This window comes from Semicossyphus pulcher, unplaced genomic scaffold (assembly GCF_022749685.1).
Source record: "Semicossyphus pulcher isolate SPU_LCO1_2020_fin unplaced genomic scaffold, fSemPul1.0.p SCAF_20, whole genome shotgun sequence".
NCBI lineage: Eukaryota > Metazoa > Chordata > Actinopteri > Labriformes > Labridae > Semicossyphus > Semicossyphus pulcher.
This window is the reverse complement of record NW_027211694.1, coordinates 19,654,902-19,667,208: the sequence shown is the minus strand read 5'-3', so window position 1 is coordinate 19,667,208 and position 12,307 is coordinate 19,654,902. Positions and strand designations below refer to the sequence as shown.

The window sequence follows — 12,307 nt, the reverse complement described above, 5'->3', positions numbered from 1 at the left end:
AAAGTTATATAATCAAAAGTTTTATAATGAAATGTTTTTGTTGAAATTTTATAGTCAAATGTTTTAAAAGTTAAAGTTCTTATAATGAAATGTCTTAAAGTTAAAGTTTTTATTGTCAAATGTCTTAAAGATAAAGTTTAACAGTCAAATGTTTTATAGTGAAGGTTTTACAGTCAAATGTTTTAAAGTAAATTCTTATAATCCAATGCTTTAAAGCTCTAAAATAGAATCCTAAGCTGAGAAACTCTCTGGGCTCATTATAAAAGCCAGGTGCAAATCAAAGGGTGGGAAACTGGCCGCCTTATCTGATCTAGTAGAAAAAAACACAGGTGCACAGTGCATGAGCGTGCCTAATTGGCCGGAGTGAGGAAGAGTCCTATGGAAAAGTTTGAAATGGGTCGGACGAAACTGAAGGGACACAAGCTGAGGGCAGAGAGCCAGAGTTGGGGGAAGGGGGGCTCCAGCAGGTGGTGGCACAAGTCTGCCACTCGCGACACACTTTAACTAATTAGGAGACCTGAAAATGGGAAAAAACTTGCCGAAGCCCAGCGAGGGAGGGGTTTAAAGTATATAAGACCAAGCAGCTAACCTGTGTGCAGTCTCATCCGGATGGACTCGGGTTTATTTTTTTGTATTTATGTTTTTTTTAACCAAGTTTTATTATCTATTGGAGATTGAAATTAAGTGGCTGACAAGAGGGTTCGGGGAACAGAGGCATCAGACACAGCAGCAGTAGGTCTATAATTTTATTATTTATTATTTACTTTACAATGAAATCAATAAACTCGCAGCTCTGTGCTGGATTTTTGTGCAGACGATAAAAAAACAACTAGATAAAAAAAGAATCTATCTATGAATGCTGTGATCAGCCACCTCACAGGTAGTTTGTCTTAAATAATTATCCACGTCACCTGACCCCCTCTTGCCAGAGTCCAGGAAACAAAAGGTACAACCACTAATCCAACAGAAATGGGAGCCATGAGGAAAATCTAACAGAGCACAGGCAACAGGTAACCAGGGTTCCACGAGCATAGACGCAATGAACTGGGACAGGGACATGGGAAGACACGGACTAAATACACTGGGGAGGTGAGACTAATCGGACACAGGTGAGACAATCAAGGGAGCAGGTGAAAACAATAAGGGCAGTTATTCTATAACAGGCAACAAGGTTCCTCGGCTTCTCTCTGACAGAAGACCAAAGAGCAACGTTCCCTCTTTGCTGCTCTCTCTGCTTCATAAAGAGCAGCAGACTGATGAGCCAGCTCGGCTTGCCTCTGGCCTTCGATTTTGTCCTCAGCAGGCTCTTTTCTGGTTCATGAAGCCTTCCAGAATGGTGACCCAGCTCAGCTCAGGGCTCTCACTTGCTAAAGGGCAGAAAGTTTATTTTACTCAAACTGAATTTAAAGGTTCATAAATGTAAAGGTTAAAGAGCAAGAGGTGTTTCATATTGCATCGAGTCTTTTACAACTTTACAGTTTTTTATGGTTATCGTGGTTTCACAGTTTGGGAAATATGTTCAACTGCTTTTTTTCAGTTTGATAATGAGACTAATATCACTCATATCTGTATGAATGTATGTGTATGAAATTTTGCGTTGGAGCTAAAATTCAGTTAGCCTAGCTTGTTGTTTTACTGCAAATTACGTTTGTGTACAGATGGAATGTCAAAGAAATTAGTTGTCCATTGCTTGCCTAACTGGTAAATTCCACCAGATGCGTGTTCGGTGTGTCACCGCTCGGTAACAGCAGCGGAGCTGATAGGTTTCACTTTAGTCAATGAGAGTGCTTCCACCTGCTCCACTGCGCTGCACCTCAGCTGCGTCACAGCTCCGGCTGCCCAGAGGCAGAGTCAAACCACAGCACAGCTGTTACGCAACAGACACGCAACCAGAGGAAGTCCGGGATTACAGGTCAGCTCCTTCTTCACCCCGGCGGGCCGGTACGATGCCTGCAATACTGCTAAAGCTGCACCAACCCTGCCTCTGACTCTAGCTAAATACTTTGCACAAACATGAGAGTTATCAATCGTATCATGTTACTCAGCATATTCCATTTAAAGTAAATTATTTTATGACAAAAAAAAACTGCTGGGTCCTGGAAGCAAAGGTATTCGCTCTGAAAGGTTTGTCTGCTCATTGCTGAAGTAAAGTGCAATCAAATATTTTGTATTTGTATTCAGCATTTAGAAAGAGGGCAGACTCCTCCACCAATTAATGACACGGTACGGATATGCAACCAGGATGTTAAAGTGGGTGTTGTTAACTTAGCTCTGATGGACGAGTCATAGATACGCATGCAAATGTACATCCACAAAACTTTTGCAATAAAAAGATTCACCCTGTCAAAACTCAAACTCAAAACTACAAGATTTCAAACCTGAAAAGCAAAGAACAGTGTCGCTGAAATTCTGACAATTTGAGACTGAATTTCAACCATGTAGGTGGTGGTGGTTGGTGGTACAGCCGCTGTGGCTCTGCCAGTCTGAATGGTGACTGGCATCGCGCAGGTGACCACATGGGTTGGGCGTCAGGCCTCCACTGGAAAACCTGGAAAACCTTTGCGCCTTACTCCATGAAGGCCACCAGAATGACGATCAAGTCTGTGTGAGAGGATCCAAGTTTTACTCCATGCTGGCTTTTCTTGTAGCACAGCGAGAGTGGTATTAGACTTTAGCACTTTCTCCTTTAACCTATTTTAAAGCATGCTTTATTAGTTATAGACACAGGTCCTAGTTACTGCTACTACCTGGGTTCTCTCAGTGTTTGTCTTGAAATTATGTGAACATTTCATCCCGTGCATGTTCAATGTGGTCATCACTAAGGTTCTCCTTTTAGAGATCATTAAGAATGATGGATGACCATAATTCAATTAACAGGCATCTGTGAAATCTTTGCATTCCTAAAAATGTGGGTGTTAAATCTGAAAATTTAAAAAACATGTAGAAGCAACATTAGGCAGGTAATATTATCATGTTACTTTGTTTCTTGAGCATAAAATACATTTTCATTAAATGATTATATGCGTACAACCTGATTTCTTGACTGTTTTCAATTCCCAGTGAGTTCATCTTTAAACTACTATCAGATTGTATAAGCACATTAAAGGATACTCCCTATTTCATATGCTCACAGGTTCTGTATGCATGATATTTAAAATGTAAAAAAGTGCAATATACAGAGATATCACATGTCCCCACTTTCCATCATCCACAACCAAAAGCATGACCCAGTTATAATTTTATTTTCTATAGATTATTTGGATAGTTTAAATTACAAGTAATCGCTCAGTAAATATATTATTGTTTAATGCATATAGTAGTTAAGTAGTATAATGTAGAAGCAAGCAGTTTGTATTGGAGTGATCCATGAAACATATTCACGTCTCTTGGGAGAATTTTGATCAATATGTTGCTGTTGCTGTTCCTACAAAGTGAATTCACTCCAATTTTTGCTCCATTGACTTTCTATATGAGAACCTCCCACCCTGCTGGATAATAACATTATCTGGAATATAAACCATCCCAGGAGTCATCTGATAACCATGTTACGCTTCAGTTCAGAAAGAATAAACCCTTGGCTGTAAGGAACAATAAACTGAACTGGTACTACTTACATCCCCAAGGTTTACAGCACTATTTAAACTAAGAAGTAGATATGAATTGGGAGAAGAGAAGCCACAACAATAATGTAATTCTGGTTCATGTGAATATTAAGAAAAATAACTTTTACCATTATGTACCATTGATTGATGTCATCCAATATTTGAGATAAAGACCCTATAATTCTGAACTATTCTTAACTGAACAGTAAGTTCCACCAAGTCCTCCTAAATCCACCTTTCTTCAGGTACTGACTTGCTGGGATGGTGAGGTTATCCAAGCGGTGATGACTGCCTGTAAGATGCTGCTCACCAGCACTGTAACCAGACAGAACTTCTCTGATGAATGGTTGAGAAGGTTCATTGTTCTAGCACCCTTTGGCAATGCCTACTTCCAGTCTCAGCCAGTCATGAGGAAAGCCCCGCAGGCGAACTTTCATGCGTTAACAGGGTGTCTGATCTAGCTTTCTGCTTCATGTTCCTGAACTGGTCAGCCCTATGCTCAAGATGATTGAAGACACGGCCCTGACCTTTTCCAATGTCTGCTGAAATTCCTGTACTCGCAAATGGTCCAACTGCTTAAGTCAGGCCAGATGTCGATCCTAAATTGACCAGATGAGTCAATGAATTGTCAGATCCAGAAATTTACATTCCCACGAAGGTAATGGAGCTTTTGATTTCATAGGTTGGCTTATTAAGAAATTGGCTTCGAGACTGACGTTTAATGAAATTTTGGGATTTTCTTTATTTGCTTGTCTGATTCTACCTTAGGGTGTGATTTCCTGCAGCGCCTGGAAAGTTGCTTTATAATCTCAAGACACAGCTCAAAGAGTTGAATGTGTAAAGCATTGTCACTGCCTCCCTAACTAAAGAAAGAAATGAACCTAAGGCTCAAAGTTGGGACTGCAACATATAAAAAGAGGTACAAGTTTAAACCCACAGGCTTTATTCAACCCAAAAATGTCATGAATACACTAATGGAAAACAAAAGGGGCTGGAGACCCCAGCCAAAATTAATTAATGATGGGAAGATGTTGCGTCAGCCACGCGATGGACAGTCGTTCTCAGCACCTCCCCCTAAACTAACTATAACCAGGAAAACTAGCATAAAACAAAAGACGAATAACTGGACTATCGGAGATCTCCAGCCCAAACTAAAACAGCAAACTAGCACAACAAACCCGAACAGCAAACAAAACATGCTGGGGAAAGACCTGCTTGGGAAAATTATATTAGAGGACACAAAAAAATAAAACTTTCAGTGTGTGTGTACCTTCCCCCACTCTGCACTCCTTGTACCTTCTCCCTGAGCGCGAGAAACATGGAGAGCAATAACAGGGCAAAACCAAAACGGGCCACACGTAACAAGCATTCAACAGTGTTTTTTATGAAAGCCAAGTTAACTTGGAGCTGTTTTCAGCCCTGTTCCGTCGCTTTTGTGCTCAACATCCACTGGTTAAAAATAGAGTAAAATAATCATACCTACTTAGTCTATGCATGGACTGCTGAAGGAAAATGCAGCACTTAGTAGAAACACAGGAGAACAAAAATAGTGTGGGAGAAATTCAAGTAAATGGATGTCTGCTTGAATTTCCCCAAAGTCTCTTCTTGTCCAAATCCACATCTAGCTGCCTTTTTGGGGGCACACGTAGGACAAGAGAACATCAATCATATTCTTAATGATGGGAGGTTGTGGATGAAGCAAATGTGGCAGGTGGTGAGCCAGAGTCATCTCCCAGGCGTCCACCAGACGAACATTAAGTCCTTTAAACATGGCTCTGAGGACCTTGTCTTCTTGAAGCGCGTACCAGTCACTGTTGGTAAGGGCCGATCTAAGTGTCAAAGTTTTAAGGTTTGGAGTCCTGATGACAACCAGAGTACCTGGAGACCTGTTCAGCAAACGCACCACTGCCCTGCGGATGCTCTGAAGCCGTCGGATGTAGAGCTCAACTGGGAAAGTACCAAAGTGAGCCCAGACGCCAAAAACTATGACAGTGTTGTCGCCGCCAGTTAACCCATCTATTTCATTGGCAATGTAATGCAGCGCGCTGCTTGACATGGTGTAAGAACGAAGAGGAAGACCGTGGCAGCGGTATGTTGCCAAGAATTGGTTTGCTTTGTCCAACAACATGAAAGGTCCTGCTTGTCTCGTGCTGTACAGGTTGAACTCCTTGGCATCTGAAAAAAGTACAGAGGGGAGAGGTTAAGCAGAGGTGTAAACAAAATAAAACTGTTGCCAGAAATCCCTGTGGATCAGCTACCTGGTAGGAAAGCATCGAGGTATTCAAACCACTGCCTGATGGTGGAGTCTCCATACAGGTGGACAATCTTGCCTTTCAGACACTGATTGACGGCAGAGGTGGTGTTGAATTGGCGAACTTTGATTTCACCAAGTGCTCTCCACACACCCTGGTAGTAATAGCCAGAAACTCCAGACTTCCCAATGTTTTTCTTGACCTCAGGTTGACCTGAGAGAAAAGGATGTGGGAAGAGTTATTTTATATTTTACTGATTGTAAATGCCTGTCTGTTGCACACCATTCATTTAATTTCTACAGAAAACATAAATCTTTATAAATGGGTCGATTACAAATACATTTATTGATCTAATGAGGTTCAGTTTTAGCAATACTCAAATATTGTGCATTTAGGACTTTGTACAGCTGCAGATAAAAACATTTGTGCTTCTTACTGTGATCGACTCTAATTTAGTAGTTTTGAAATAAATAAGCACTTTGGCTACAAAGGCAATGCAAAGTACAATCAGCCCATTCTTGGTTTTCTTCTTTTCCTGTGACTTGTTTAGACAAAAGGGAAAACATGGAACACTATCAGCCTTATTAGTTACAAAAGTTGCCTTTTCAGGGATCAAAACCTAAACTGACTTAACATCGCACACCAACCTTTGAGTATGGTCTTCCAGAAATAATAATAATGCAAAAGCTAAAATAAGAGATCCATTTTGACTGCCTTGGATTCTAGTGTATCTACTAAAAACAGCCACTGAAGCTAACATGAAAATGTTCATCATTTAAGCAGAACATTGGCAGTTGTTAACTTGTACTAAAAAGTTCTAGCTCTTGAGCTGTGTTTTTATGGTTTAATGAGCCTTTTATGGGACATCATTACTCCGGAGCAACTACATACACAGCGACTCTTTTCTGCCAACACTTTGCTCTGGCGTCAATACAGAGCTAGGTTGTGTGCAATTTTTGCAGACACTTTTACTTTCATGGTCTTAAGCACATAAGGTTATGAATTGTTATCATAGGTAACGGTGAAGGTAGGAAAGATCCTGCTTTACCTTTCCTTTGAGGCAAAACAGCGACGTTAGCAGGTCCTGAAGCCTGAATGAAGACTTTCATGTTGACACCCCTGAAGAAAAGCTCACATAATAAAGTATCTCATACACACATTCAACATGTAAAACCAACGTCATGTTATTTATCAGAAGAAAATGCTTTAACATTCAATAATTCTGCTTCCTTAGTTGGACTTTGAAGATACGCTGTCTACTTTGTTAATATAAGTCAACGAATTGATTCAGACTGTTTTTTGTTATTCTTACTCTGGTAACATCTTTAGACTCAATCTTTACTGCCTGTTGTTACAAACGTGACATATTACACCAAGAAGAAACATAGTTAGCTCTACTGCATATATATATATATATATATTTATTATAATTGAAACTAAATTAACTTTTTTCTCTCTCCTCCCTCACCTTTGGAAAAGCTTATCCTCTGTGGCCTTGAGTGTTTGGAGTTCTTTGGAGTTTCCTATCATGTGGCTAATCCTGTCATCACAGCTCAGCTCTTCTGGCTTGTAGCAGAACCAAGGCTCACCCGTCCGGAGGTCCGTGAAGTTGCACAGCGGCTGCCCGGTTTCACGTAGGCAGACGTTACAGATGGTAGTTTGAGAAATTGAGCCTGAGCGGAAGACGCTCTTGAAGGAAATCCTATCAGGCTGTTCTTTGGTCAGCCTGCGCAGCACTGTGACAGCCTCACTAGAGTGAACCAGCGTCACCTGATAGTACAGAGAACCAGAGTTTTCACTCAGTCATGTCAAGTTACCCGGCAGCTTACTTCACAGAGCAAATGTTTACTGATTAGCTACATGAAGCTAGCAACAGTTGTTAACGTGCTACTGACAGTTTTAAGGTGAGAAAAACTACAGCTGGTGATTAGAAATAAGAAGGAGAAGAATTGTTTTTTTTGTTGTTTCTTGTTGTAAAAATCAGGAGGTTTTTCAGAGTTGTGATTTGCAGAGCACAATAAAGTAAAGTGTGTAAATTGGAGATGCGGTCCGCAAGTGCAGACAGTTACCTGCTAGTAAGTGCTAACAGTTGAATAAAATTATACCAGATATTCACTCACCAAAAAAAATGGAGCAAGGACTTCTTGGGCAGTCATATAGTGCATTTACTACACAACTAGCCAATTAATTGATTGAAAAAAATAAAAACAAGAATACTCTTAATTAAAGCCTAAATATTAAAACCCTGTTTTTAGTCTCTATAGTTCAAAGAAATATCCTCAAGAGTCTAAAAACATAAGAACCAAGCTGTAAACATGTTTATTTGGGTAGTAAAGTTGGGCATTTAACATGGAGATCAGTGGAGATTGGCTCGCTAGTAGAGGCAGCCTCCAGTGGTTATTAGAGGTACTGCAGTTTTTGGCATTTTCACAATGACTTAATTTATTGGTTCTGGAAGTTGACACTTGTTAGCAACAGTAAGTCAGTGGGGAGAGGTTTATATAACATATTTTAAACACCTATAGAACAATTACATTTAAAGAGATAGTCTTTAGCATTACCTCAACCTGTGCACTTCCTTCCCAGAGTAAAGAGAATACAGCAGAGTAGGAGCCATTGAGGTGATCCACCACTTGCCCGGCCACACCTGCTCCAACTGTCTTGCTGTGCAACCGTGCAATTAAGACATCTCCTCCAGACTTCTTGGCTTGACCTTGAAAGTCGTATATTTTGATCATAACCTCCAGCTGATCCCCTACATGCCACTGCCCCCCCTCCCTCTTCCCTGGGAGAATGGTGAAGGTGCTGTGGGCAGGATCACTTGTCTGCTTCAGTGGAAGAGGAGCTGGCATAAGTGGAGTTTCTGGCCAAGCAATCAAGTCTAATATGAGGCGTTCCTCTACAGCGTCTGTAGAGGACAGTGGCTGGAAGGTGCAGAAGCCATGATGCTTCTGAGGATCAGTGGTAGCTCCCTGGAGGTTGACGGGGGAGATTTCTTCATACTTCAACTGGCAGGGGGTTACACAGTAAAGCACATATTTAGTCTCTTAATTAATCAAAGATGTATTTTGCGTATAACATGAATCATATATAATCGCTTTCTTATGGCATAGCACCAACAGTGGTTGGTGCATCTTACCACACCCCATTTTAAGTCCTAGAGGCCAAAAAGTGCTACTAATACAATATGGACGCCAGGTGTGAACAAATCTGCTATTTGCATTACGTACCTTTTTGCACTGCAGAAAGACTGGGCACTTTGTTTTTGTGACGATCAGGGGAGCATTAAGTAAAGCCAGTACATCTCACTGATTCCCCCAATGAATCTTTGCAGATCACAGCGGGGGAGATTGAGGTAAAGTGACACAAATAGTTCAGGAAGGATTATAAGCTTTGAACACAATAGGGCAGTTAGATGCAGAGTCAAAAGTCATATTTAAATATATCCTCCAGATACTTTTAACTGTACTTTCAAATCCGTAGTTTTATGTGTTTTTATGATACTGACTGCTTTATTTTTTTATGACACTGAATATGTAAAGGCCCAACTAGGGAAAAAGTTCAAATTAGCGAAAGCTATAAACTCTTCATGCAACACATCAGTTTCGTGCTCTGTACTGGAACTATGTTAAATTTTATCGTTTCTATCAAATAGAGTAAATTCAAATTCACGAGTATCTTAAAGTCCAACAGAAATCGCATTTAGTTATCCCAAACTACTGAAGTAGTTCTGTTTGGCCCTTCTGACTCCACCAGTCAGATCTGTCATGAACTTGTGCCCACTGTCAACATGTGTAAAAACCTCTGCATAAAACCTGCCAGATCTTTAACAGGTACATAAAAGCGCGAGCATTACTCCCCCGTACTCGCCTCCCTCTACTGGCTCCTTGTCAATTTTTGAATTCATTTTTAAAATTGTATTTCTTGTTATGAAGTCACTTCATGGATCGGCTCTCTCATATTTATCAGAACTCTTATTTTTTATTCCATTTTTATATTTGTTTGTGATCATTTGTTGTGTGTTTTTACAGTTTTATCTGCCACTGCCTGCGAAGCACTTTGGTCAGCTCACATTGTTTTAATGTGCTATACAAATACATTTGACTTGACTTGACTGAAGTGTGTTTTGGGCATCATTTTGTTTTAGTAAATAGTTTCAATATTTGTCACCTATTTGTTCATTTTGTGTCTTCAGTGGGAAGAAATGGGAACCAGTAGTTTGGAACACAGCGATGGTTTTAAAATTGCAACAAAAGATTTTTGTAAAGAAAATTACCCAGAAACTCATATTGCATTAATTTGCAACATAAACGTGACCGTTATCTGAGACACATTAAAACACAGTTAAAAAGAGTAGCCTGAAATCTGACCAATATTCAACATTTCATACAGGGTCCACTTTTAAAGTGTTCCCAGGAAAACCAAGTTCTCACCTTCAGTAGGTCCAGGTAACCAAGAATAAAGATGAAGACAAACACAGCCAGGAAGAGGAAGCAGCACTTTGGAAGGTTTTTGCAGAACTTGTGTCTTATACAACCTTTGACCTCCATCAGTCCTCCTCTGGTTCTGAATTAAAACATACAACAAAAAAACAATTGGTAACTCAATCATTGTTAAGCTAATAATACGATTTTTATTTGCTAAAATTTTAACTTAATTGTTAAGGTCCATATGAACGCCCCTCTTTGTGGGCATAAATATGTTGTATAATATTGTATTCGTATAAAAGAGCATCGCACTGGAGCGTCACAAGCCATATCTTTGACACCCCTAATTTATGACAAAGCTTCCTCCTTGGAGTGAGTTAGCAAGAACAGCTCCTCATACAGACACTCTTCTGCGTCGTGTGTAATGGAAACTTTGACATGCTTGACTGCTTGACTTGCAGAAAAACAAACAAACTTGTCAGACTGGTATGTCAAGTGACACCCTGGTGTTTTAATAGTAGTTTGTATGACAGGTTTTAAAAGAGTTAGAGTTGTGTTTTCTTCTACAAATACAGGGATTAAGGTCACTAATTACATTTACTCAAATATTGTACAGTTTTGAAGCACTGGTTCTTTAGGTGTTACTGTGGTCAGTGAACTTTTGGGCCTTTGAATTTTCCTTTAGAAACAGAAAACAAATGTTTCTGCTTTATAAAAGGAGAAAAAGAAATTTAGTGGTATTTCAATTATGTATCTGCCAATTCTGACCAGGAAAACTGAAAATGACTTGTTTTTCATTTTGAAATGAAAATCAAATAACTATTTGGTTTTTGGTTTTTGATTTCTGTTTCTAAAATTCAAAGACCAAAAAGTACACTGACCCTGTTCTCTATACTTCTACTCTACATTCCAGATTCAGAAACTACTTTTTATTCATCAAAATTAATCTGTAAGTTTCGGTAACTATACAGATTAAGATAAATACAATTAACATATAAATGATGATGTCTAAGATCATATACATTAAGTAGTTCTAATTAGCCCGGGTTATCAGCTTCAACAAAAAGTCATATCAATGCCTCAATAAAATATAGAAATATGATGTAAACTGTTGAAACTAACAATTTTGTTTTATGACTGCTTTTAATTTTGGTATTTTAAGTATATTTTGATGCCATTACTTCTTAACTTAAGTAACATTTTGGATGATGATACCAAGTAGATGTAATAGAGTACAAATTACAATTTTCCTTCTGAAATGTATTGGAGCAGTACAAAGCAGCAAATTGGTACAGAAAAACTGAAATACAAATACGTGAAGAGTTTACGAGAAGGGTTGTTGGAAACTTTTAGTTTTCACAATGTCTATAAAATGAAACTTCTATTACACTCAAAGGAATATTATGTGTCTTACCTCAGCAGTGATTTATTCATTTAATTCGTAGTCAGACACTGTAGTAGTAGTGAAGAAAAGTTTACATTGGTCAAATTCTTTAATGTCGTAATCAGAGGGCTGGGCTACCAAAGAAAGCTAAAACTTGTGAAACATCCTGTTGGACAAGCTTTATCACAGCTTATCACCTCCATCTCCCCCAGCACCTCAACGGCCTCCTCCCCTCACACCACAGCAACAACTCTCTCTATCATGGAGAGAGATGTTAACAGGATTTTTAAGAGACAGAATCCCCGCAAAGCAGCCGGACCGGACTCTGTCTCCCACTCCACCCTGAAGCACTGTGCCGATCAGCTGTCTCCGGTGCTCACAGACATCTTCAACACCTCATTAGAGACCTGCCACGTGCCAGCCTGCTTCAAGGCCTCCACCGTCATTCCTGTCCCCAAAAAGCCAAGGACCACAGGACTTAATGACTACAGACCCGTCGCCCTGACCTCTGTGGTAATGAAGTCCTTTGAGCGCCTGGTGCTCTCACACCTCAAAGACATCCCAGACCCTCTCCTGGACCCTCTCCTGTCTCTGACGCCAGGACCATCAGCACCGGCTCCCCTCAAGGCTGCGTTTTGTAAA

At 39.9% G+C, this 12,307-nt stretch overlaps 1 protein-coding gene across 1 annotated transcript; it reads right to left on the bottom strand.

Annotated features, from left to right (window-relative positions):
- Window positions 1-5,223: 5,223 nt before the first annotated feature.
- Window positions 5,224-10,404, bottom strand: LOC138599872 (NXPE family member 3-like). The gene is made up of 6 exons (XM_069671626.1): window positions 10,288-10,404; window positions 8,416-8,862; window positions 7,323-7,624; window positions 6,903-6,973; window positions 5,861-6,067; window positions 5,224-5,777 (listed from the first exon to the last, which is right to left on the bottom strand). The coding sequence occupies exons 1-6, from the start codon at window positions 10,402-10,404 to the stop codon at window positions 5,224-5,226; spliced, it is 1,698 nt and encodes a 565-aa protein (XP_069527727.1).
- Window positions 10,405-12,307: the final 1,903 nt, after the last annotated feature.